We start from the raw sequence: 25,030 nt of genomic DNA, 5'->3' as shown, positions 1-25,030 counted from the left end.
CAAAATCGGGAGAGGATCATAAAAGGAGAGAAAGTATAAAGGACAGATAAGGACTTGTGCATCAGGAAACCTGACCGTATGAACTGTACCCAAAACGATGTAAATTCTGTGGTGTATCCACCATTACTAGCTTTTACTGTTACAAGAGGCTTGTGGAACAGTATCCACCTCTGTGGGGGCTGCATGCCACTTACTAGAGATGGGGCAATGCCCCAGTGACGAGGGCACTGCCTGACTACATAATGAGAGCTCCTGCGGACTGCAGTGGGTGTATACACGTCATGTACATTCTCACTGTTATATGCGGGGTCAAAACAGGAGGAGCTAGCGGAGGCCACACCCCGTCCATTTGGAAGCTCACCCGGGCTGCGCATGCGCTGTAACTGAGAGGCCGGGACTGTCCCAGAGAAAGAGTTGTGCTCTCCCGGCGGAGCCTCATAGTGACCTGTACTCAGGTGAGATGCCGGGGAACTGGGGGCACAGTGGCCGGGTGCCGGGAGCTATGGTGAGCAGCCACGTTTAAAATAGCGCATGAGCTTGTGAGAGACTGTGTGAATGGAGCCCCAGTGCGGCTCTCACAGAGGGGCGAGTCGTGTGCTGGGTTCGGCTTGTGTCAGGTAGGAGTCTTTAGCTGGACTACAAGTCGCAGCATAACCGCCCCGCACCTACTTATACCATGGTGGGGGGTGTATACATGTAATGGCTACGTCCCAGTCTGTCAGTGTGAGGCTGGGGGTGCTGGAGAAGGAGGGGAGGCTGTCTGCTTTCTACATGTGCCCCTATCCTATGTCCAGTGCCATAGAATGAATGGTGGTAATTACATTAATGGGAAACTACATAGTGTGGATTGTATTGGGCACCCTATGGCAGTGTTCACATGTCCTAGTCGGTTTTCTTCTGTTTCATATGAGGTTTTGGAAAGCGCCCCCCCCCCTTTACTTGGTGTATTTTAGGTTGAAGGTCTGCAGGGAAAAGATAGGTGGTAAGATAGGTGCTCCTACCGAAAAATGGAGGTCACGTCCCAGTCAGGGCACCCGTGAGAGACTTTCCCAAAGTGCGCTGTATTCTATGCCGTCTGACACCCCTTATCATACAGCGTGCAGCATTCATAGGTGCCACCCTCAGTGCCCGGGGCGGTACTATCTGTTAATACTGCCAGGAGAGCCTTGTGAAGGAGTCGCCGTCACTTGTAACAGTAGGAATAATAGTGTTTTTTTTGTTTGTTTTTTATATAATTTTTCTTCTAGATTTTTATATTGCTATTTACTTTTTTTTTATTTGAGTAAAAGCCTTGGTGAAGTTTCGGAGTCTCCTGTTAGTTGCTTATTAACAGGACAGTGAGGTGTGCCCGGCCACTGTGCCAACACAGATCCTGAGTGTGCGGCTGCTGCCCGCGTTATGCGCCATGTGCATGTCTATAGCTAGGGGCCGGGCGAGATGTGGCAGTGGGTAGCAGTCTTTTGTTGCCCATGCTGTTTGTGTTATACAATAGGCAGCCGGGCACGCGTCTTTGTTGCTTGCATTTTGCTCACTTCCTACGCTGGCACGGGGCACGCCGGTGGTATGCGGGCAGGCCTGTGTGGGCCTCCGCTGTTATTCTGACTTCCAGAAATAGTCCGGCAGCTGTGCTTGTCCCCGGCTGTTCCCTCACCACGGGGCAAGCTCTGTCCTGGTCATGCTTGTTTTTACTGTGGCATTGTACCCTTGTTTTATCTGACAAGAAGGAAGCTGGTATAAACGTTCCTGTGCCAGTAATGGGTGCAGATAGCTGGGCATTTCTGCCGCTGATTTGTCAGTTTTCTTTGCAGTTACTATATCTACATGGTATTTGACTTAAAATATACAAAGTCTGCATGACTAGAACCAATTTTAATGATATACAGCACTTTGTATTGCCGTCCTATAGTGCTCTGAGCAGTTCTGCCGATGGTTCTCTAATACTCGTGGATAATGACGTATACATTTGCTTGTGCCATATTCCACAATCCAAAAAGTGAGACTTGCACGACTTGGGTCCATTTCAGAGTCCGTAGAGGACTGGTATGTGTGCTATAACTTACCTTTAGGGCACACGGACACGGAAAGAAAATACATTATTATATTTTTTTGAATAGAAAATCCCAGCAGCTCAACCTCTCACCTTGATAAGGTGCTCACCTTAATGGCCCACCCTCAGGCACAGAATAGAACGTAAGTAGTGAATACATTTTTTTTTTTTTTTTGTTTTGTAGACCGTATGCGGAACCATTAATTTCAATGGGTCTGCAAAAAAAAAAGAGGGCGGCTAGTCCGTGTGCATTCTGTTTCTGTATGTCTGTTCCACAAAAAAAAATAGAACATGTCCTATTAGGCTCCATTCACACGTCCGTAGAATGGGTCCGCATCCGTTCCGCAAATTGCGGAACAGGTGCGGACCCATTCATTCTTTATGGGTTAGGAATGGATGCGGACAGCGCACAGTGTGCTGTCCGCATCCGCATTTCCGGAGCGCTCCCCCGATCTTCTCGTCTGTGGCTCCGGAAAAAAATATTACATGTCTTAGGGTCCATTCACACGTCCGTTGTTTCTTTCCTGATCTGTTCCGTTTTTTGCGGAACAGATCTGGACCCATTCATTTTCAATGGGTCCTAAAAAAAAAATCATACATTGAGCTGTCCGATTTTTTTCAGGACCCATTGAAAATGAATGGATCCAGATCTGTTCCGCAAAAAACGGAACAGATCAGGAAAGAAACAACGGACGTCTGAATGGACCCTAATTCTTGTTTGCAATTGCGGACAAGAATAGGCAGTTCTATGGGGGTGCCGGCCGGGTGTATTGAGGATCCGCAATACACTACGGACGTGTGAATGGACCCTTATTGTCCGCATTACGGACAAGGATAGGACTGTTCTATTAGGGGCCAGCTGTTCTGTTCCGCAAAATACAGAATGCACACGGACGTCATCCGTATTTTTTGCAGATCCGTTTTTTGTGGACTGCAAAATACATACGGTCATGTGCATAAGCCCTTATCAGCCTGGGCAGTACCGCCTCCACGTTATTACGGTCTTGCGCCTATGAACATATCTCAGTGTGTGCTGCTGACATATTCCACAGTCCTTGCGAGATGTTAGGAGTACGGCAGGATGGCGTTATCTATATCGGGGATCGGTATTTGCACATTTACAGGGTTGCTGGAGTTATATTGACTTTAGAGCCGCACCCTCCGCACATCCTTACCAACATAATAATGTAGGTGTTGTAGGAAGCAAACATGGCACCCGTCACCTGCAGCACACAGACACCTGTGCACCTCTCTGGTGCTTTCTAGATAACGGGCTCCTACTTTTATTGTGTGGTTGCACTTGCCTAGTAGGGTCCGTGCTATACACTGTGCATACATTTTAAAAGTTGAGAAAAAAAAGTGCATATTTAGCAGGAGTAGCTGGTGTGAGTTTACTAGTAGCCGGGTATTGGGAATCTCCATAGATTCTAGTATCAAACAATCTACTAAAGGGCATCTGTCAGCAGATTTGTACCTATGGAACCGGCTGACCTGTTATATGTGCGTTTGGCAGATGAAGGCATCTGTGTTGGTCCCATGTTCATATGTGCCCGCATTGCTGAGAAAAATGAAGTTTTATATATGCAAATGAGCCTCTAGGAGCAACGGGGCGTTAGCATTACACCTAGAGGCTCCACTTCCTCTACAGCTGCTGCACCCTCTGCACTTTCACAGGATCAGGAGTGATGATGTTTTCACTGCCTGGTCCTGTTACTCAAAGTGCACAGGGGGCGGCAGGCGCAGAGAGAGCTGAGCCTCTAGGTGTAACGGTAACGCCGCCGTTGCTCCTAGAGGCTCATTTGCATATATTAAAACATTTCTCTCAGCAATGTGGGCACATATGAATATTGGACCAACACATATGCCTTCTGCTGCCAAGCGTACATGCAACAGGTAACCCACTTTCATAGGTACAAATCTGCTGAGAGATGCCCTTTAAAGGTGGCCCTACACATTAGGTGTATGTATGCTGGCTAGGAGGAATAGCTGCCGATGGAACAAGTGTTTTGCTACCAGCTATCTAAGGTATATGGCCACCTGTAAATGCTAGCAGCAGGTTGACTACCTGACTTCTGAGATTTGTCCGCCCTGATTATGAGAGCATTGCTTTGCAGCTCCTGCAGATGCACCTTTACTATTAGTACCAGTTCGGCCGCTACCACGGATCATAACTTATGGTTCGTGGTAGCGGAACCCATGACAGAATTCTTAGACAACCCGAACCTTGTACGCTGAATTTGAAACGCATGTTCGCTCAACACTAGTAGCCACATCTCTGCCCAGGATCCCTATCCTACAGGAAACATTTAAAGGGCTTCTTCCAACTATGAATGGCCCTGAAATCTAGTCTTAGGGTACTTTCACACTAGCGTTTTTCTTTTCCGTCATAGGGGTTCAATACTAGAAAAGAACTGATGCATTCTGAATGGAGAGAGATCCGTTCAGGATGTCTTCAGTTCAGTCACTGGCGTTTTGGACGGAGGAAATAACCCAGCATGCTGTGGTATTTTCTCCGTCCAAAATTCCAGATCAGTTGCCGGAGTGCCGAATCCAGCTTTAAAAATACCACAATGCCGGAACCGTCCTTCTGGTCTGCGCATGCGCAGACCGATAAAAATGTGAAAAAATATATAACGGATCAGTTTCTCCGGATGACATCCGGAGAGACGGCTCCGTACTTGCAATGCATTTGTAAGACGGATCCGCATCCGGATCCGTCTACAAATGCTGTCCGTTTGCATGCAGATTGCCAGCGACGGAACTGCTTGCCAGATCACTCTGCCACAAGTGTGAAAGTAGCCTTAGACCGCACCCAATTGTATGGTACCATGTAAGGGTGCCTTCACACGTGGCAGATTGGAAAAGCGGTTCCATTCATATGAATGAGGTCTCAGTGGTAATCGCAAGGTTTTATGCGTGCCCCATTAATCACAATGTAACTGAAAATCAGTTTCCAGAAAATTCTGAATCGTAATACCTTGAGTAGATTACAGAAGACCCACGGTCAGATAGGAGCTCGGTTATAGTCTGGGAAATGCGGCCATCACACGGAGCGTGTTCACTAGAGTAAATGCGCTCGCCTGACACTGGGTGCGATTACATATATCCGGTGATTCCGAGCCACACATCTTCTGGTCGGACGCAACCACACCAGAGTCTATGCCGGATACATGGACGCATTTGAATGCACCCTAAGACATGGTCACCGGGAAGCTTGTCTTCTCTGCAGTTCATCACTCTTGCCAAACATTAGGTCCCTTTCCTTTATGATGATGATGATGATGATACGGTCATGGTAAAAACAAATCCTGTATCATTTCTCTTCTCTTACCCCAAATCTCTTCTACCAGGATATCATTCTTATTTTGCTCTGAAAATGTTGACTGACCTTATTAGACGTTCCTGTCATGCAATGTGATCGTTAAGCACAGTATTAATTCTAGGCTGATCATGAATATGATTGTGGTCGGGAAGTACTTGATGGCTGCTGTTCTGCTCCTCTCCGCTTAATAGTTTGTGTCATTTGACTTATTGAATTACAGTACAAGATAAGTGACATGCTTGTCTTCAAACTGGTTTACAGCTAGGGCAATGCCAGGCTAGGACTGGGAGGTCATGTGTTCAGGGCATACAATGGGCACCCCTTGGCTCCCCAGCTGTTGTGAAGCTACAACTCCCAGCATGCTATAAATATTAACCAGATCTCTTATCTCTCCAGTTACACTAGATGCATACCCGTGCACAATGCGTTATTTCTGCTTTGCTCTAGATGTTAGAAATGTCCATATAATCCTTGCTAGGTTCTTTAATCTATGGTGGATACTTAGCTGGTGCAATAATACATCAGGCAGCTGGATATTCAGCTGGGCATAGTTCAGTAACAGCTGAAAGGCGCCCGCCTCTATGATGGGTTTGCCCTAGTCACTATGGTTAGGAGTGAAAATACCAGTAATTGTTGTTGTGGTTGCCTGCCAGCCCTCCATTGCTTATATATGGAGAATTGCATAATGAAACAAAGCTGCAATACCAAGCATAGCCACTGCAAAAAGTGGGGCGCTCTGCAGTACGGACCAATGCCATCTATGAAAAGGGCTGCGGCCCTGGTCTCAGAATTGTTCCCATATTGATGGCCTATTCTATGGATGTTACCGCTCCTCCAAAGGCTGGTTCATATCTGACCGTTTCCATAAAGGAAAGTCACTCCAGTAATATTATGTTAGTACATTTCTCATAAATCGGCTTTCGCTTTGAGCTTTTCCATATTCATATGAAGCATATATTTATAGGACCGGTCCTCTTGTGCTGGAGAAATTCTAATACTGTACTAGTCAAACCAGTTACGGCAGTGGTTTATGTTGTAATGAACTTTTCCCCCACCGTCTCTTAAACTTTCACTCTCTGTAATCTTTCCCATTGATCTGGACTTTATTTCAGGAAATTTGGTTACTCCACCTAGATCCTTCCTACCTGAGGACTATGAGTCATTATCAGCAACAGACTACATGTGCAGTTCCTGAAATAGTGCACCAAACATGTGGAAAGTACATCACATCCAGGGTGTCCTGCTTAGAACCGCTTTTGTAGAAGACTCCATCTTTGGATAAACTCTTTGCACCTCATCAAATATTTCTTAGGCCTCGTTCACATCACCATTTCTCCTTTCCGTTCTCCGGCTCCGTTGAGCAGGAGAACGGAAAGGAAGGATTCTGCAGATAACTGAGACCTAACTGAGCGTAACAGAGCCTAAAGACCCCATAGACTATAATGGAGTCCGTTCGGTGTCCGCTCAGAACATGATTTTTGAGTGGAGACGAAAGTCCCCACGGAGCCGGAAAATGGAAAGGAGAAACGGTGATGTGAACGAGGCCTTATTAATATCTCCCCATGGCTTGCACAGGTCTCCTTCTCTGGTACCCCTCGCGCTACTAGGGTTCATGAAGCTAAGGAGAAGTGAGGATGTAAGCAGCACTATAGTGGCACGGCGGTGGCAGAGGGACCTGCACGGTAGTACAATTCCTGATCTCTCAACGACTTTGGTTCTCAATCCGTGGAGTGATCCCTCCTGGATGCCGACACCTTGCTGGCCGCAGTCTGGCAGAGCTTTACTCTGAGACTTTGGGATTGTTACAGTGTGTGCTTTTTATTGCTACACGTTTGCCATACTTTAAATATTTCACTGTAACTTCATGTATTGTGTTTTTATTATATTATAGTGACTAAGTGAGCTTGTAGCACGCTTGCCATACTACCCTGAAGTTTACAGTAATGGGAAGAGGAAAAGGTTAAATTCTTGGTCAAATACCATTGAACTTGTTTTAAGACAGCGTGCTGAATCTTCTTGAAGTGACCCCTCCTGTATGGGATTTGACAAGGGAGGCCAGATATCCATCCGTAGACAACTTTTTCAGAATGCTTGCCCCTCATCAGTACAGAGTAGAATTCTGGCTGGTTTAGTGCGATGCGTTGGAAGTGGCTAAGGCAGGGTGCAGAATCTTCTTAAGGTCTCTTTCACACGGGCGTCGCGTGTGAGGGCCGGATAGGATGTGGGTGCGTCGCGGGAAAATCGTGTGAGTAGGTACGCAATTGCAGTCAGTTTTGGCTGCGATTGCGTTCCGATGTTCAGTTTTTATCGTGCGGGTGCACTGCGTCTTGCACGCGTGTGGTACCCGAACTTCTTCACTGAAGTTCGGGTTTGGGTTAGGTGTTCTGTAGATTTTAATATTTTCTCTTATAGCATGGTTATAAGGGAAACAATGGCATTCTTAATACAGAATGCTTAGTAAATTGTAGATTGAGGTGTTAAAAAATTAATTAACTTACCTGTTCCAATTGATCGTGCAGCTGGCATCCTCTTCTTGCAGGACCTGCAAAAGGACCTTTGGTGACGTAATCGCGCTCACCACGTGGATCGTCTATCTTTATTCAGCAGGACCTGCACTGACGTCACCGCGATTACATCATCAAAGGTCCTGAAAGAAGAAAGAAGACTATGTCGGCTGCGCGAACAAGAGAATGAGGCGAGTTATTATTATTTTTTTTTTTATTATTTTTTTTTTTTAACCCCTCAATTTAAATTTTAGTAAGCATTCTGTATTAAGAATGCTATTATTTTCCCTTATAACCATTTTATAAGGGAAAATAATACAGGGAATACACTTTAATGGGGTCTGGGGTTGCTTTTATCTCTATAATCTCCTAGCAACCATGCGTGAAAATCTCACCGCATCCGCACTTGCTTGCGGATGCTTGCGATTTTAACGCATCGCCATTCATTTCTACAGGGCCTGCGTTGCATGAAAAACACAGAATATAGAACATGCTGCGATTTTTTTACGCAACGCACAAGTGATGCGGGAAAATCACCGCTAATCTGAACAGCCCCATTGAAGTGAATGGGTCCGGATTCAGTTCACCTCACGCATTGCACCCGCGCGGAATTCTCGCCCGTGTGAAAGGGGCCTAAGAAGACCAGTCCTGTATGGAGACTTACTGGCCATGCTCCATAGGTTCTCTTTGCATATTGAACTTATTGAGACGGTTGAACATGTGGCCTCAGATGTAATAACCTAGTATCTTTCTGCAAGCCAACGTTTTCTTACCCATTTATCGGTTATCTATGTTACTCTGCCTCCATTCAGAGACATAGACATTGGCAGGGGACTCCGCTGATGAGTAAATCTCAACCTATTAGATGTTGGATTCTCCAGGCTCCCGATATCGATGATGTCGATTTTAATCTGGTAATAGATGAGTCCTTTCAGACAGCTGTTTTCTGAACAACTTGTCACGTATAGTGGCTCTCTAAAGGGTGTCATCTTGGATGCCAGTGCCATGACTGCTATGATCTGTGGCCTAGTCGGGGCGTCCATCAGAAGCAGATCTTTCATTCAGAATGAGCAACTTTTCAACTCCAGAATTGGATAACGTCACAAAAAATCCAAACTTGGGGTTGGCATCTGTCATGTTCATTTGTATCATGAGCAGGCGGCGATCATCATATTCTCTAGTGTGCAGCCATACTGATACTAACAGGTCTCATTTAATGACCAGCAGACACGGGACCCATTAACTTCACAACCCCCAATCGGTTTTTGGTTTTCTCTACCCACAAAGTATTTGGTACAATTCTAAGATGCTAAGAGATCATATTATTTACTCTTCCTTCCCTCCCACCAGATTCCACAGATTTTTAGAACTTTTACTAACTTCATGCTGGATTTGGGAAATAGCCTAGGGGGCCTTATCCTTTTACTGTGTTTTGCTCCTCTAGCCGTTGAGTATCTGCCAAAGGGTATGATTAGAGGACATCCCATAAAAATTAACAACTCCTTTCATGCCAAAACGCATCTGGTTAAAGTGGTTCTTTACAAGTGATGAGCTATCCTCCTCCCGTCACCCTGCACCCCCCAGACTACCTCCTACAGTACCATAGAGAATGGAGTGGCAGAACGACTCAGCCTGCCGCTCATCAGGACTAGTACATGGGGCCCCTTTTCTTGGGATAGGTGGAGGTCCCAGGGTTGGGACCCACACAATCAGTTAGTTGTCACCTATCCACTACTGGCACATCCCCTTTAAGTGGGGAAACTTATCGTCTTCTATGCGCCTGAAAAGTGGCATTCAAAAGTCACAAACTACTTTTTTTTTTCAAATTGTCACATTTCCCAGTTTTTACGCTGCCCTCACTACCTTTCAGAAAGGGAACGTAGCAAGGATGGAAGGTGGCGTGGCCAGCATCCGCAACAAAGTTATCTTCATTTATGCCAGTTTTTTGGTGCCAATGAAGGCTGAAATCTACGGCAGCTCAGAGCTACTGTAGATTTCTGTTTAGGCACATGGACTATGGGAGGCCTCGTCATAAATTAGGTGCATCCTCAGGCACTGCAGGGGATATCAATACCAGCGCAGAAAAGGAGGGGCTTGCTAAGTCTCCAATATATTTACAGCTCGGAGATCTGCTTCTCTTATGTTCTCAGTGCACTGGCTATTGTATTCTGTCCAGTAATGATAATGGCCGAGCTGTGGGGTAGTTTCTGCCATGGGTTAGAGTCTTAGTTCTGCTGCTCCAAGTAGGTGGAAGACAACGAATGTGTGTACTGGAGGTTGGCAACTGGAATGCATATGATCATATGTATTTTGCCATCTGCAAATTACGGGTCCGCAAAATGCAGGTACTGTCCGTGTTGGTCCTCATTTTTTGTGGGTCGATAGTCCAAATTTTGCAGCCAGATATAGGACATGTTCTATCTTTTTGCAGAATTATCTGTGTGCTTTCTGCATGCACGTCTGCAAAATACAGACGGCACATGGACCACATCTGTATCTTGTGGATCCATGGTTGGCAGACTGCAAAACGGACACGGCCATGTGCATGAGGCCTAACAGGAGACTAAGGCAGTGTTCACATGTAATTGACTAGATGCAGATTTCTTGTAACAGATTTTTTTTTTTTTTGCGCCAAGTCTGTAGTGTTGTACAGCATCGGCAAAGCAGATGAGGTTTTAAGAAATCCGTTCCACATGCTGCGTACAAAAACATAGCGTAAATTGACCTACGGTGACGATTTCACATTTACAATGGAAAAGGTGAAGCCCGTTGGCTTTTCTGCCTTAAAGGGAACCTGTCACCAGAATTTTAGGTATAGAGCTGAGGTCCTTATCTGTCCTTTATGCTGCGTTGAGACCTGAGCGTACGGGATGGAGCGCTCTGTATGCGCGATTTTATGCGCGTTTACAGACGCGGCTCCGGAACAAGCAAACGCCCATTGTCGCGCGTTCCCGGAAGTCTATGTACGGGAACGCGCGACAAGAAGCCCCAAAGAAGCTCCTGTACTTCTTGGGGCGTCAGGCGTTTTACAGCGCGACCGTACGCGCTGTGAAACGCTCGGGTGAGAACCATTCCCATAGGGAAACATTGGTTCTTGTCTGTTGAGCGTTTTACAGCGCGTAGGAACGCGCTGTAAAACGTCAGGTGTGAACCCAGCCTTATACTTTCTCTCCTTTTATGATCCTCTCCCGATTTTGGCTGCCAAAACTGCATCAGGAAACCTGACTGTGTGGCCTTACCCTTAGCGCTCATGCACACGACCATATGGCTTTTTCAGTGTTTTGCAGGCCATTTTTAACGGATCCGTTTTTCCATTTTTTGTTTCAGTAGTGTTTCCGGTTCTGTTTTTCCGTATGGCATTTACAGTATACAGTAATTAGAAAAAATTGGGCTGGGCATAATATTTCCAATAGATGGTTCCGCAAAAAACTGAACGGATACGAAGTACAGAAAAACGGAATACACACGGAGACACTTCAGTTTTTTTTGCTGACCCATTGAAATGAATGGTTCAGTATAAGTAACGCATACTGAACTCAAAAACGGCCAGTATACTGAACGCAAAAAACATTTGTGTGCATGAGCCCTTAGGCCTTATTTACACATACATGGATTTTCACGGACCACGGTTATAAAAGTGAATTACTGTACAGCAGCGGTGGTACAAAGCCCACGGCGTCCTAGCAACCAATGACGCCATGCACTTTGCAGGCCGGGCTTTCACGGACCGTGGTCCGTGAAAATCCATGTATGTGTGAATGAGGCCTTAAAGGGAACCTGTCACCGGGATTTTGCGTATAGAGCTGAGGACATGGGTTGCTAGATGGCCATTAGCACATCCGCAATACCCAGTCCCCATAGCTCTGTGTGCTTTTATTGTGTAAAAAAACCGATTTGATACATATGCAAATTAACCTGAGATGAGTCAGAGCTTGAAAATATGACTCTTCTCTGGTCACACAAGTAAGATATGACTCTTATGTTAATTTGCATATGTATCAAATCGTTTTTTTTACACAATAAAAGCACACAGAGCTAAGGGGACTGGGTATTGCGGATGTGCCAGTGGCCATCTATCAACCCATGACCTCAGCTCAATACCCAAAATTCCGGTGACAGGTTCCCTTTAAAACTGCATGTGGTACAAGTGGTTTGTGTTGCAGAATTGTTCTGTGGAAAAACACAGCAAGAACCGTGGATTAGACTTCGTTCACATCACCGTTATGTTTCCTGTTCTTCAGAAATAGAAAAAAAATATGAATCCTTTATTTTGAGCCGTTATTTTTGCTGGGGAAAAAAGTCCTGCAATGGAAACAACGGTGATGTAACGAGCCTTTATTCTGTATGATCCGTCACGTGTCCTATAATTCAGTAAGATTTTAGGTGCGGTACTTTGAGTTGCGTGCTGTCCAGACCTATATCTTTGTGTGCTGCGGGGTGGAACCATAAAGTTAAGTCTTCAGCCTTTTAGAGGCTGGATCATTACTCCTATCACTTCTTATCGTAGTGATAAGATGTTCTTAAACGATCAAACGTATAAAGTAGAATGTGTCACTGAGATGTGAGGGTCTGGTCTTCTTCACGCCGGGAGGGAGTTCCTCTAGTACCACTGAGTAGGTGGAGGAGAGAGGTGTTTGTTATGTAGGGGATATGTGTTCAGCTGAGACGGTTCATCTCCGTCTGCACAATGAGCTGATGACGGAGCCGAAACTGACCCCCTGCACGCTCTGATACTGTGCCCCGGGTGACACTTATCTGCCTGGCCTCAGCCGTGGTGGTGGTTGTGGTCAGAGTAGTGTGCGCAAAATGGAAGCAAATGTTTTTTCTTTGTTCATTATAATAAATTGTTCTAAAGTCCAAATGTAACCAACAGCAATGGAGGAGTCTCTGTAGCCTCTTCAATACAGACAGAGGACTCCAGAAGCCACAGTACACCGACAGCATATTGGCTAGCAGGCTACTGGGATTTCGGTGTGGAGGAGCCAGTTAGCTTTTACCTCTTGGACTCGATGCGGATCTACACATCAGATGAACCATAAATCTCTGCAGGATCGGCTGACCATACATTGTTTATGGGGGTCTGACAACCTGTGCAAAGAAGGATTGGGCAGTTGGATTTCAACCGGGCCGATCCTTTTGTTCTCAAGGGACATGAAATTCTTCCAAGGGCGTCTGACAGCGGTTTATTCCCCTCGCCCTATTAGGAACACATGCATGCTCTGCCAAGCTGACTATGCATATATATGAAGGGGGGTAGTTGGGAGGAGCAGCTCTTATCTATCTACCCATTGTATGTTTTCCAAGTCACACTCTATTGTCCTGTTATTGAGCTGTTTGCATCGTTGTTAGGTGTGCCCTTTTTATATTTTTGAATGAAATATTTGTATATAGCTGCAGAGGCTTCTTGGAAACTTTAGGTGGCGCTAGTTGTTTGCCACTAGTGTTATGATACAGAGTGTGGCGCATAATGCTCTACTCGAGTCCTTGACCGGGTGACACAGGGGATTGACAACCACTGACAGCAGCACACTTGGGTTGTCAGACCCTGATGGGCATCCTTGCTGTGATACGCACTTACATTTCACAACACTACTAAATGACCTTTCATTTTCCTTCAATCTCCCCTATAGATGTGATATGGGGTTTACAGTTGACAGAAGCTTCCAAAAAATGACCATGTCTGTGGGAAGCCTAGAGAGGTCCACTCAGGGCAGCCCATGTCGATATGCTTTATTAGGCCTTATGGACACCATTAGCTCAACCTTGAGCCAAGCTTCTTCAGGAAAGGAGCTTGTTCTGAGTTGGTCCTCATTTAAAGAGGTATTCCCTTCTTGTTAGGATATGCCATCACTTTATGCTCATGGGGCTCCCACTATGGGCCCCATTGCTCCCAAGACTGGGAGTGCCGCAGAGCAGGGAAAAACAATAGAGAGACTACAGTGCTGAATCAGTGCTGTGGCCCCTTCATTCCCAGGATCGGTAGGAGTCCCAGAGGTCGGACCCGCTCATTATAAAGTGATGGCATATCCTAGCACTGTGCCATCACTAACGTGGGTTTTCTGGGAGTTTGCTATTGATGGCTTTTCCTCAGGATAGGTCATCAGTATCCCATCGTTGGGGGTCCTGGCATCCCACCAAGCATCTGTTTGAAGCGGCTGCAGTGCTCCTGTGATTGCTCCGGCCTGCTCCTAGGCCAGTGACACAACGTTCATTGGTCAGGTGGCCTATGTGCAGCTCTGTCCCATCCAAGTGTATGGACCTGGGCTGTAATACCAAGTAAAGCCGCTATACAGTGTATGGCACTTGGTTTGCTTTGAGAAGGCCACGGCACTCGCCTTAGTGTCGCCGATTCTTGAAACAGATGATCGGCGGGGGTGCTAGGAGTCGGACCCCCACCAGATATCGATGATCTCTCCTGAGGACAGACCATCAGTATTGAACTCCAGTAAAACGCCTTTAATGAGATGGGAATGTGCTTTTAAGTCGCCTTTTTCAGTGTAATTACAGACTTATTGGTTTGTCAGCTATTGATCTGCATAAATCAGTGCAGAGAGATTTCTCGTATTTTATAGTGTCCATTAATAGCATTTGTATCCCTTTCAGTGGCTCTGCTTGGGCAGTGAGAATCAGTGTGGTTTCTGTATTACAAAGCCAGTTACATGACATGGATGCAGACTGAAAAGCAGTGACTGCAATAAACCTTCTTACTATTTGTCGCAATCTGTATTAAAAGTAAGGGCTGTCACTAACCTGTGTCCGGTCCATTCAGCTGCAGGTATCCGGCAACATGCGGAAGGTAAGTGCCACAACTGCATGGGATGTCTCCGTCTTGCTAAGGCGGCAGCTGCTGTGTGCTACGTGTTACTGACCTGCTGTTTTCATGTTCCTTTAATTTTTTAAAAATAGACTAGAGTGTTGCTGTGGTTCCAGCCCAAAAAATTTCTAATATTTTTATATTGTCCTCCCATATTTTTTGTCAGGTGAGCGAATCTGTTCTGTTAGCTTGGGTGCCATGAGTCGGATCCCTGTCAGTCTTATGTTGATGGCTACGGGTAGGCAATCAATGTGCTTATCCTGAAAAACCCTTTTAATGGGGTTGTCCTTTGGCTAAATGGGCATGCCAGTCCATGCTGTGCCACAGTAATCGGGCATGTATCTTTTAGCTAACCTGATCAACTTGTCACAAGGCCCCTGACTGCCCATTTTCCTGCTATGTAAGCATCCTGTCACTACAGCAGTGGGATGTGTACAAGCCTGGGGCCTTGGGAGAAGCACCTCAGCACATGACTGAATACTGTGGCACAGCACGGACTTGTACATAATTTACGTTAAAAGATTGTATGGAGCTGGCTTGCTCAGTACACAGAGGTGCCAGCTGTATAATACAGCTGACACCCGCCGGCAGTGACTGGGAACAAAGGAGACTGCAATCCCGGTCATTTAACCCCCTCAAATATCATTGTCAATAATTACGGCAGCATGTGTGGGGTTAGACAGAGAGAGAGGCTCCCTCTGGTCTGCAATCAGGACCCCTGCGGCAAAATCATGGGTCTCAGATTGGTTGCTGTGACAGCTTGGGGCCTTGTGAAGGCTCCCAGTGCTGTCATAGTGTGCTTCCTGAAAAGCCATGCCCGAGACATGGCCTGACAGCCAGCCTGTCAAATCCCATAGACTGCAATAGTATAGTTTTGCGGTCTACGGGATAAGCGATCAGATTGCATGTACAGTACAAGTCCCCCAAAGGTACTAAAAAAATTGTTTTGAAAAATATAAAAAAGCGAAAAATCTAATTGCCCCAATTTTACACACAAAAATAAATGAACAATAAAAAAAAAAAAATATATATATATATATATATATATATATATATATATATATATATATATATATATATATAAACAGGTATCGGTGTCTGAAAATTTCCGAACTATTAAAATATTTGAAATTTTTTTTTTGTATGCAGTGAATGCCATAACGGAAAAAAGGCCAGTTTTGACGTTGACCCCATAACAGTTGAATAAAAAGCTATCAAAAAGTTGTATGTACTCGCCTGCTCAAACGGCTTATTGGTGGGGGGTACTGGGTTTCAGAACCCCTCTGATCAGATACTGATGACCTATCCTGAGGATAGGTCATCAGTAGTAATGAGTGAAGCGAACATCGGGTGCTACATCCGAAGTTGCTTAGTTCAAAACTTCGGATTAATACTGTGTGGATCTGTCTCCTTACAGTAGTAAAACATATGGGCTCCGATGAGATGAAGGCAGTTATTCGCGAAGTTGCACGTGACTGGTACCTCAGAACCGTAGCAGAGTTTGGTTCTAAGTTTTAAAATGGTTTTCCACTTTAAAAATATACTACTGAAGTTATTCAATTAAGTCTCGCACGACTTCGTGAATAACTGACTTTGGCTCATCGGAGCCCATACATTCTAATACTGTACGGAGATGGATCTCCGTATATATTAATCCAAAGTTTTGAACAAAGTGACTTCGGATGTAACACCCGAAGCTCGCTTCACTCATCAATAGTCATCAGTATATAAAAAAAAATTGAAAGCCTTTTTAATTTCCTGTTTTAGGCTACTTTCACACTGGCGTTTTGGCTTTCCGTTTGTGAGATCCGTTCAGGGCTCTCACAAGTCGTCCAAAACGGATCAGTTTTGCCCTAATGCATTCTAAATGGAAAAGGATCCGCTCAGAATGCATCAGTTTGCCTCCGTTCAGTCTCCATTCCGCTCTGGAGGCCGACACCAAAACGCTGCTTGCAGCGCTTTTCTGTACGCCTGATGTAGCGGAGCCAAACTGATCCGTCCTGGGACACAACGTAAGCCAAAACGCGAGTGTGGCAGTAGCCTTACATGTATTGCTGACTTGAGTCCTGAACATCTTGCTACATAAGGCTAGGTTCACACGGCGTTTTTTGAAGGAGGTTTTGAGGCAGATTTTCCTGCAGGTTTTTCAGCCAAAGCCAGAAGTGGATCCAGCAGGAAGGAGAAGAACAAGTCCTTCCTTTGTATTTCCAATTCCTTTCAAATCCACTTCTGGCTTTGGCTGAAAAATCATCAGAAAGACCTACCTCAAATCATCCACCCAAAAATCTTTGTGTGAACTTACCCTTATAAGACATATGTCACCTGTGAAGTGTGGACCAGAAATCCATTTGGATTCCAAGAAATGTCATTTACAGTAACGTCTGCAGAAACTCATATAATGTGGGATCCCAGGAGACACTTGTTATCCACATATGGCTTTTTTTTTTTTAAAGCCACGGTGGAGCCAAAGCCAGAAGTGGACTTAAAAGGAATGGGAAACGTAAAGGGGGACTTCTCCTTCTAGCTGGATCCACTCCTGGCTCTGGCTCCAAAACTGCATCAAAACTAGATTTGTTTTTGTGTTTTTTTTAAACAAAGAAATATGTGGAACCACCCTATAACTAATATGCCCCCTAGCAATAATAACTGCTGTAAGGCAAACAATTATGTGCTATGCTAAATGCTATGTGGCTTTGCCACTGCCGTCAGCTTTACTGCATGTGTTTTGAATGCAATTTGCCTAAGCTATAAGGTTGTTCTGTTTTTCCAGAGTACATGGAGAGATCACCCAGTGCTTCCTTTAAAGAGGTATTCCGGTTATATAAAGTTTTCCCCGATCCACAGGATGGGGGAGAACTGTAAGATTGGTGTAGGTACTATCGCTGGTGCCCCACCGCAAAATGAACGGAGTGGCCGGTCGGGCATGCACTCGTCAGCTCCATTCGTTTCTACGGGGCTTCCGGAGATGGTGCTCATCTCCCAGCCGTAGGACCCCCACCGATCGAAGAGTTCTCCCCCATCCAGTAGATATGGGGGGTAACTTGATATAACCGCTCACTGCCTAAAGGAACGGTTAAAAGAAAATCACAAAACTGCTAGTGACGGTAAACATAGCAACTATTCTTTATGATAATTTAACTTGATATAATTAAAATACTCCTTTAACCCCTGAAGGTAGTAGGCGGCTAGCTTTCCTACATACAGGCAAGCATGTCTTGTTTGCAAATTTTGTATATATTATTTTTGTGTATTTTATAAAAAAAAATTACAGGATGCTTTTATTTTATTTTTTTGTGACCTATTCGAAAATGAGAAATCCTCAAGGAAAAGCCAATAATCTATTGTGGTTGCAGTGAGTCTTCTTCTGGGACCTGGGTCCCCTGGCCTTTGGATATGGTGACAGCTGTGACCCTGTGCGTTCAGCAGAGAAGAATATTACAGCTTTGTGAATATTGATTTCCAGGCTAGGTATACTCACACGGTCCTGTAGGAAGGAAGAATATGTACATACCACAGGGCCAAAAGTAAATTGACATCTGTACTTTATTCCCCATATGAGCTCGTTGAACTTTACCTTCCAAAACCAAGGGCAGTAATCTGTGCCCCGCTGGGAAGGCTTCTCACTAGTATTTAGAAGATGACTTTAGGGGTTTCCATTATATTCGGGGGGCACAGCATTAGAAAGGTGGTGAGGTACGGTCTGGTTTGCACTTTGTTTTTCAGTTCAAGCCAATCATGTGCTGAGAGTTGAGGTCAATCATAGAGTTGAAATTAAGGGGGTTCTCTCATGCAGACAGTCGGAGTCCGGAGGCTTATGGACACTGAAGAGGCAGCTCCCGTTCTGGCTCAGGCTATCCTTGTACGACATGTCTGCCGGGTAATGCCACATTTCCTTTGCAGGGGTTGCTGCAGGGCAAATGCTTTGCAGCTGATCTAAAGCCGGTGTGCACAACCTGTGGGTCAATTGCAGCCCGCGATGCTATTCTGTGCAGCCCCCGACCATCTATTCACCGACATGCTCGTCTGTGCCTGATCACATATATTTTCCATGTCCGTCAGGAATACAGTGTGTGAGGGTCTGTTCAGTTTAGGGTATGTATTCTGCAAAATGCGTATCCAGAAAAAATATGGATGATGTCCATGTGACACCCATTTGTAACAATGCCTATCCTTGTCCGCAAAATAGACAAGAATAGGACATGTTTTATATCTTTTTGCAGGGCTGCGGAATAGACATAAGGATGCAGACAACACACTGTTTTCTGTCCACATCTTTTGCGGCCCCATTAAAATAATTGCATGTTGCTATATTCATAGAAATTTATGGGAGTAGTGACATATGGAGACTCCCTTTCTTGGGTGCAAAATGGGGACAAGGTGACTTTCTCCCAATATGGAGGTGGAACTACCACCTCTGACATTCATGGCATGTACTTTATGTATGCTGTTAATCTCTCAGATGGTAATACCCGTTTAAAGGGGGTTTACGAGACTTTAATACTCATGATCTTTCCTCTGGATAGGTCATCAGTATCTGATTGGTGGGGGTCCAACATCTGGTAATCCTGCCGATCAGCTGTTTGAGAAGGCATTGGCGCTCCTGTGAGCACCGTGCCCTTCTCCTTGCTCACCAAGCACTGCGCTGTACATTGTATAGCGGCTATGCTTGGTATCATGGCTCAGCCCCATTCACTTCTATGGGGCAGAGCTGCGCCTAGGTCATGTGACAGATGAATGCGTCGCCACTGGCCTAGAAAAATCTGCAAGAAGCCACAGCGATACTGATCGGCGGGGGTTTCCAGTGTCGGACCACCACCGATCAGATACTTATGACCTGTCCTGATGATAGGTCATCAGTATTAAAGGGGTTATCTGATATCTAAAATATTCCCCCCAATGCCCTGGCACCTTGTATGGTTTATACTTGCCTCCTACCCGGCACCCGCAAAGCTCCGGATCCCATCCGGCAATGGGGTGAGCAGCCAATAGGAGGCCGCAACGGTCACCAGCCTCATGGGGGTATTTTAGATATCGGATAACCCCTTTAAAGTCTGATTGCAGCACTTGGGAATGCTTCAGTCTGACGGTGCTTCCCTAGAGTATACCCAGATGTTATTTATCGTACTGTATGACTTTAATAAGAAGACCTGGTGTAAATTTCTTTTTTCTATACTTAAAAATGCAGAACAAATACTGAAACAAACACACCAGGTTTTTGTAAGGTTTCCTTCCTGATTACATATTGTTGGCCAGCCTTTATATTACACCCTGTTCCCCACAGGTCCCACAGGCAGGGGCCAGAGGTGAATGGAAGCACGGCATCAGTATTGTCCTAAGTGAATGTCTGAAGAAAGCTGGAGGGCACAGAATCTTTGACAAACCACCAGTTAGAGACCTCAGTGTCACCAAGGCACATAGCATTCATTTGCCCTAAAATGTGTCTCTATGTGGCTACTGTAGAGACTATTATGCAGCTTGCACCAGTTTTCTGGCAGAAAAAAATTAGCCCCTTCGTGATGTGGGGTCATGGTCCCGTTATTGGTGCCTTGAAAAAACTTTTTTTTTTTCTTTCTGAGCTTCCTCGGACTGGAATTTGCATTTCGTCATCTCACACCCAGGCTTTTTTTTTGCAAGCTGTGGGCTAACAGTGTGTCGGGAATGCTTGCAATGCCAAAGGCCCTGTTAGCACTGTGCCTGTGATTAGCACCCTTGAGGTATTTTAGGAGACTCCCCAGTGAACAGATGTATTGCTCATTGCTAAAGCATTTTTTTTATATATTTTTTGCATTTCATTGGTACTAGTCAGGGAGTGGAAGTTTCCTAACTGTAAATGATAAGTTATTGGGTAAACTCTAACTCCTCTCTGCCCTTCCCCATCTTAGTGGAATGTGGAATTTCAGATGTTTGTTTGAAAAAGGGCACGTCCTATCAGTGATATTTTTGGATCTGGCACCCATTCCTTACTTTGCAGCTAGAACAGACTTGTTTCAAAAATACAAATTGTTCCATCTGCCACAATTGCCTATAACTAAAAAACCAAAGGTATAAATCCGATATGTGTTCCTTGGTGTTAGTGTAGTTTGTATTTTTAAAATCTCATCTACGTACTGTCCTGGTCCTGTATTAGGCCTCCTGCACACGACCATATGGCTTTTTCAGTGTTTTGCGGTCAGTTTTTCACAGATCCGTTGTTCCGTTTTTCAGTTGTGTTTCAGTTCCGTTTTTCCGTATGGCATATATACAGTATACAGTGTCGGACTGGGGTGCCTTGGGCCCACCAGTAAAATTTATTTTGGGGCCCACTGTATCACTAAATTCAAATTTAATAAATCTATCAAGTTTTTTATGTGAACATAGGCTGGTTAAGTTGAATATATGTATGTAGTGCAGTAAGTCTACTGTGCTATGTGCCATTTGTGTACCCAGTGGGAGACTAGCAGGGGATGAATGGGAGCTAAAAGTGGTCCTGGAAAAAATTGTTGGGTCCAAATTGATGGAAGGCAGGTCCAGCAATACTATATTGTGGCACATTATACCACCCCATCAGAGCCAAATACTGCAGTCCATCACAAAATACTGCCAGCAAAATTTATCCCAAAAACTTACAATGGCCCGCCGTGAGGAGGGCCCAGGAGGCCCCCTGGGCATCGGCCACCGGGATATTTCCTTGTAAGGCCTATGGACAATCCTCCCTACAAGACTAGGGGCCCACCTTGCTCAGGGGCCCACCCGGGGGATTCACCTGTACCCCTGTGGGCCAGTCCGAGCCTGTCAGTATATAGTAATTACATATAAAAAATTGGGCTGGGCATAAAATTTTCAATAGATGGTTCCGCAAAAACGGAACGGATACGAAAGACATACGGCGTACCGTTTTTTTGCGGATCCTTTGACTTGACTGGAGCCACGGAACATGATTTGTGGGCAATAATAGGACATCTTTCAACGGAACGCAAAAAAATCTGCCTGTAAACGAAAAAAAAAAAAGTTGTGTGCAGGAGGCCTTACCCTGCAGATTTTCTACATAATTTTCCTGCGTATTAGGGCTCGTTCACACAACAGTTGCCCCTCTGTGTCTGTTCTGTAGACCACAAATTGCGGTCCGCAATGCACGGCACTAGCTGTGGGGCTGCCGCATGCAGATTGCGACCCCATTCACTTGAACCCTCCATCCGTTCGCCTGGAGGCATGGAACGGAACCCACGAAAGCACTCTAATGCATCCTCTGATGCTGATGTGAATGGAAACCTGATGAATTACCATAAGCCAGTGTGAATGGACCCTTACTTACTGAGCATAAATAAAGCAAAATATATTTTTTCTATGAGCATACATGATCCGCATCCAAGTGTGAGACTTGGATAAAATCAATGGCAGCATTCAGTGAATGACTTCAGAATATTTTCCTGAATTACATAGACTCTCTGGAATTCATAGACACCCCCTCATTTTAGTGGGATATTGTTCCCTTTACGTTTGTTTGGTCGGTTTTGTTTTTATTTGCACTGGGCACAGGTCGGATTACGGTTGACTGCACATCCATCTAACAAAGCCTATTACTTTGTCATTATACGGCTCCCAAGTGCCAATTTAATAATTAATTTGGTTTTCCCTAAGTATTTCTTTTAACTACAATGCGAGAGCCTCTGAATAATTAAAATCCTCTTACGTCTAACATGTATGTGGATGGCAGAAAATGCGCAGATATATATATATATATATATATATATATATATATATATATATATATATATATATATTTATATTTATTTTACACTCACCTAAAGAATTATTAGGAACACCTGTTCTATTTCTCATTAATGCAATTATCTAGTCAACCAATCACATGGCAGTTGCTTCAATGCATTTAGGGATGTGGTCCTGGTCAAGACAATCTCCTGAACTCCAAACTGAATGTCAGAATGGGAAAGAAAGGTGATTTAAGCAATTTTGAGCGGGGCATGGTTGTTGGTGCCAGACGGGCCAGTCTGAGTATTTCACAATCTGCTCAGTTACTGGGATTTTCACGCACAACCATTTCTAGGGTTTACAAAGAATGGTGTGAAAAGGGAAAAACATCCAGTATGCGGCAGTCCTGTGGGCAAAAATGCCTTGTGGATGCTAGAGGTCAGAGGAGAATGGGCCGACTGATTCAAGCTGATAGAAGAGCAACGTTGACTGAAATAACCACTCGTTACAACCGAGGTAAGCAGCAAAGCATTTGTGAAGCCACAACACGCACAACCTTGAGGCGGATGGGCTACAACAGCAGAAGACCCCACCGGGTACCACTCATCTCCACTACAAATAGGAAAAAGAGGCTACAATTTGCACGAGCTCACCAAAATTGGACTGTTGAAGACTGGTCTGATGAGTCTCGATTTCTGTTGAGACATTCAAATAGTAGAGTCTGAATTTGGCTTAAACAGAATGAGAACATGTATCCATCCTCTGATGGCTACTTTCAGCAGGATAATGCACCATGTCACAAAGCTCAAATCATTTCAAATTGGTTTCTTGAACATGACAATGAGTTCACTGTACTAAAATGGCCCCCACAATCACCAGATCTCAACCCAATAGAGCATCTTTGGGATGTGGTGGAACGGGAGCTTCGTGCCCTGGATGTGCATCCCTCAAATCTCCATCAACTGCAAGATGCTATCCTATCAATATGGGCCAACATTTCTAAAGAATGCTATCAGCACCTTGTTGAATCAATGCCACGTAGAATTAAGGCAGTTCTGAAGGCAAAAGGGGGTCCAACACTGTATTAGTATGGTGTTCCTAATAATTCTTTAGGTGAGTGTGTGTATATCTATCTATCTATCTATCTCTGTCCTGCTCAATTACATTCAAAGGAGTTCTATATGTTTTATAAGCCAAGTCTTCGGACCCATTTGTGCAAAGACTTCAATGGCTTTGTCAGTTGTGGGGTTCATGCACCCCACCATACTATGGCAGTAGGTAACCTCCACGTTGTGTGGAGCTGTATTATAGTACCATAGAAATCTATTGGCCCATACTGTACCTCTGTGTGCTTCCTGATTTCTTCTGGAGGCGTTCTGTTAAAACTTATAACTGTATGGAAGAATTCTTATTTAAACAGGTTGTGTCACTTCAGCAAATGGCATTTATCATGTAGAGAAAGTGAATACCAGGCACTTACTAATGTATTGTGATCGCCCATATTGCCATTTGCTGGCTAGATTAATTTTTCCATCATATTATGCACTGTCATTTCCATGGTTACGATTAGGGATGAGCAAATCGACTTCGGATGCTTCATAAAACTTAGTTTTAATACTGTCAGAGAGGGAGCTCTGTACAGCATTAGAATGTATTGGCTCCTATGAGCCAAAGTTATTGGTGGTACCTTGGAACCGAACCAGAGTTCTGTATCAAGGGTTTTTACAGTAAAAATTAAATCCCGAAGTTATTACATGAAATCTCGTGAGACTTTGCGAAGTAATAACTTCGGCTTATCGGAGCCAATACATTCTAATACTGTACGGAGCTCCCACTCTGTACAGTATTAAAACTATAAGTTTTATGCGATTGGCTCATCCCTAGTTATGACCACCTTGCAATCCAACAGCAGTGGTCGTGCTTGCGCTCTAGAGAAAAAAAAGGCCCGGCGCTTTTTCTGGTATCTTACAAGCACAGCCACCAATGCTGGATTACAGGGTGGTCGTAACCATGGAAACTAGCAGTTTATACGAGCAGTGATGGTAAAATGTATCTAGCCAGCAAATGGCAATATAGGCACAATACATTAGTAAGTGCCTTGTATTAACTTTCACTACATGGTAAATGCCGTTTGCTGAAGTGACACAACCCCTTTTTAAAGGGGTTTTTCGAGAGTTATTATTATTATTTTTTTTTATTGATGACCTCTCCTTTTAGATTGGTCATCAATATCTGATTGGTGAGGATCACGTTCATCGGTCACTTGACCTAGGCGCAGCTTAGTCCCATTCAAGTGATACCAAGCACAGCCACTGTACAATGTGCTGAAATGTGCTTGGTGAGCTAAGGGAAGGCCCTGGCGCTACTGCTGATCGGTGGGGGTCCCCCACAATCAGATACTGATGGCCTAGGTCATCAGTAAATAAAAATAATAAAAAAAAATTTTTTTAAAAGGGTTTTGCCATCTCAGACAATGGGGGAATAGCGCTAGGATATGCACCCATTGTCTGATAGGTTTGGGTTTCTACCTCTGGGACCCGCACCTACAATGAGAACGGAGCTGGGAAATGAACGGAGGGCGCACTGCGCATGCGCAGCCACTCTCTATTCATTTCTATGGGGCTGCCAAAAATAGCCGGCTATTTCAGTCTGCC

The 25,030-nt window shown here is 44.7% G+C and overlaps 1 protein-coding gene across 2 annotated transcripts in view; it reads left to right on the top strand.

The window, feature by feature from the left end:
- The first annotated feature begins 348 nt into the window (after nt 1–348).
- Nucleotides 349–25,030, top strand: part of MYO1C (myosin IC) — a 131,833-nt gene continuing 107,151 nt past the window's right edge. Inside the window, exon 1 of one of the 2 annotated variants that reach the window (XM_040423539.1) lies at nt 349–455. Coding sequence is in view for 1 of the 2 variants with exons in the window: in XM_040423537.1 (XP_040279471.1) it covers nt 461–505 (45 nt within the window). In the remaining variant the exon portion in view is untranslated. Of the gene's footprint in view, nt 506–25,030 lie in introns of both variants that reach the window. The other variant, XM_040423537.1, reaches the window with a different exon arrangement.

This window comes from Bufo bufo, chromosome 3 (assembly GCF_905171765.1).
Source record: "Bufo bufo chromosome 3, aBufBuf1.1, whole genome shotgun sequence".
Taxonomy (NCBI): Eukaryota; Metazoa; Chordata; class Amphibia; order Anura; family Bufonidae; genus Bufo; species Bufo bufo.
This window is presented reverse-complemented; position numbering and strand designations above follow the sequence as displayed.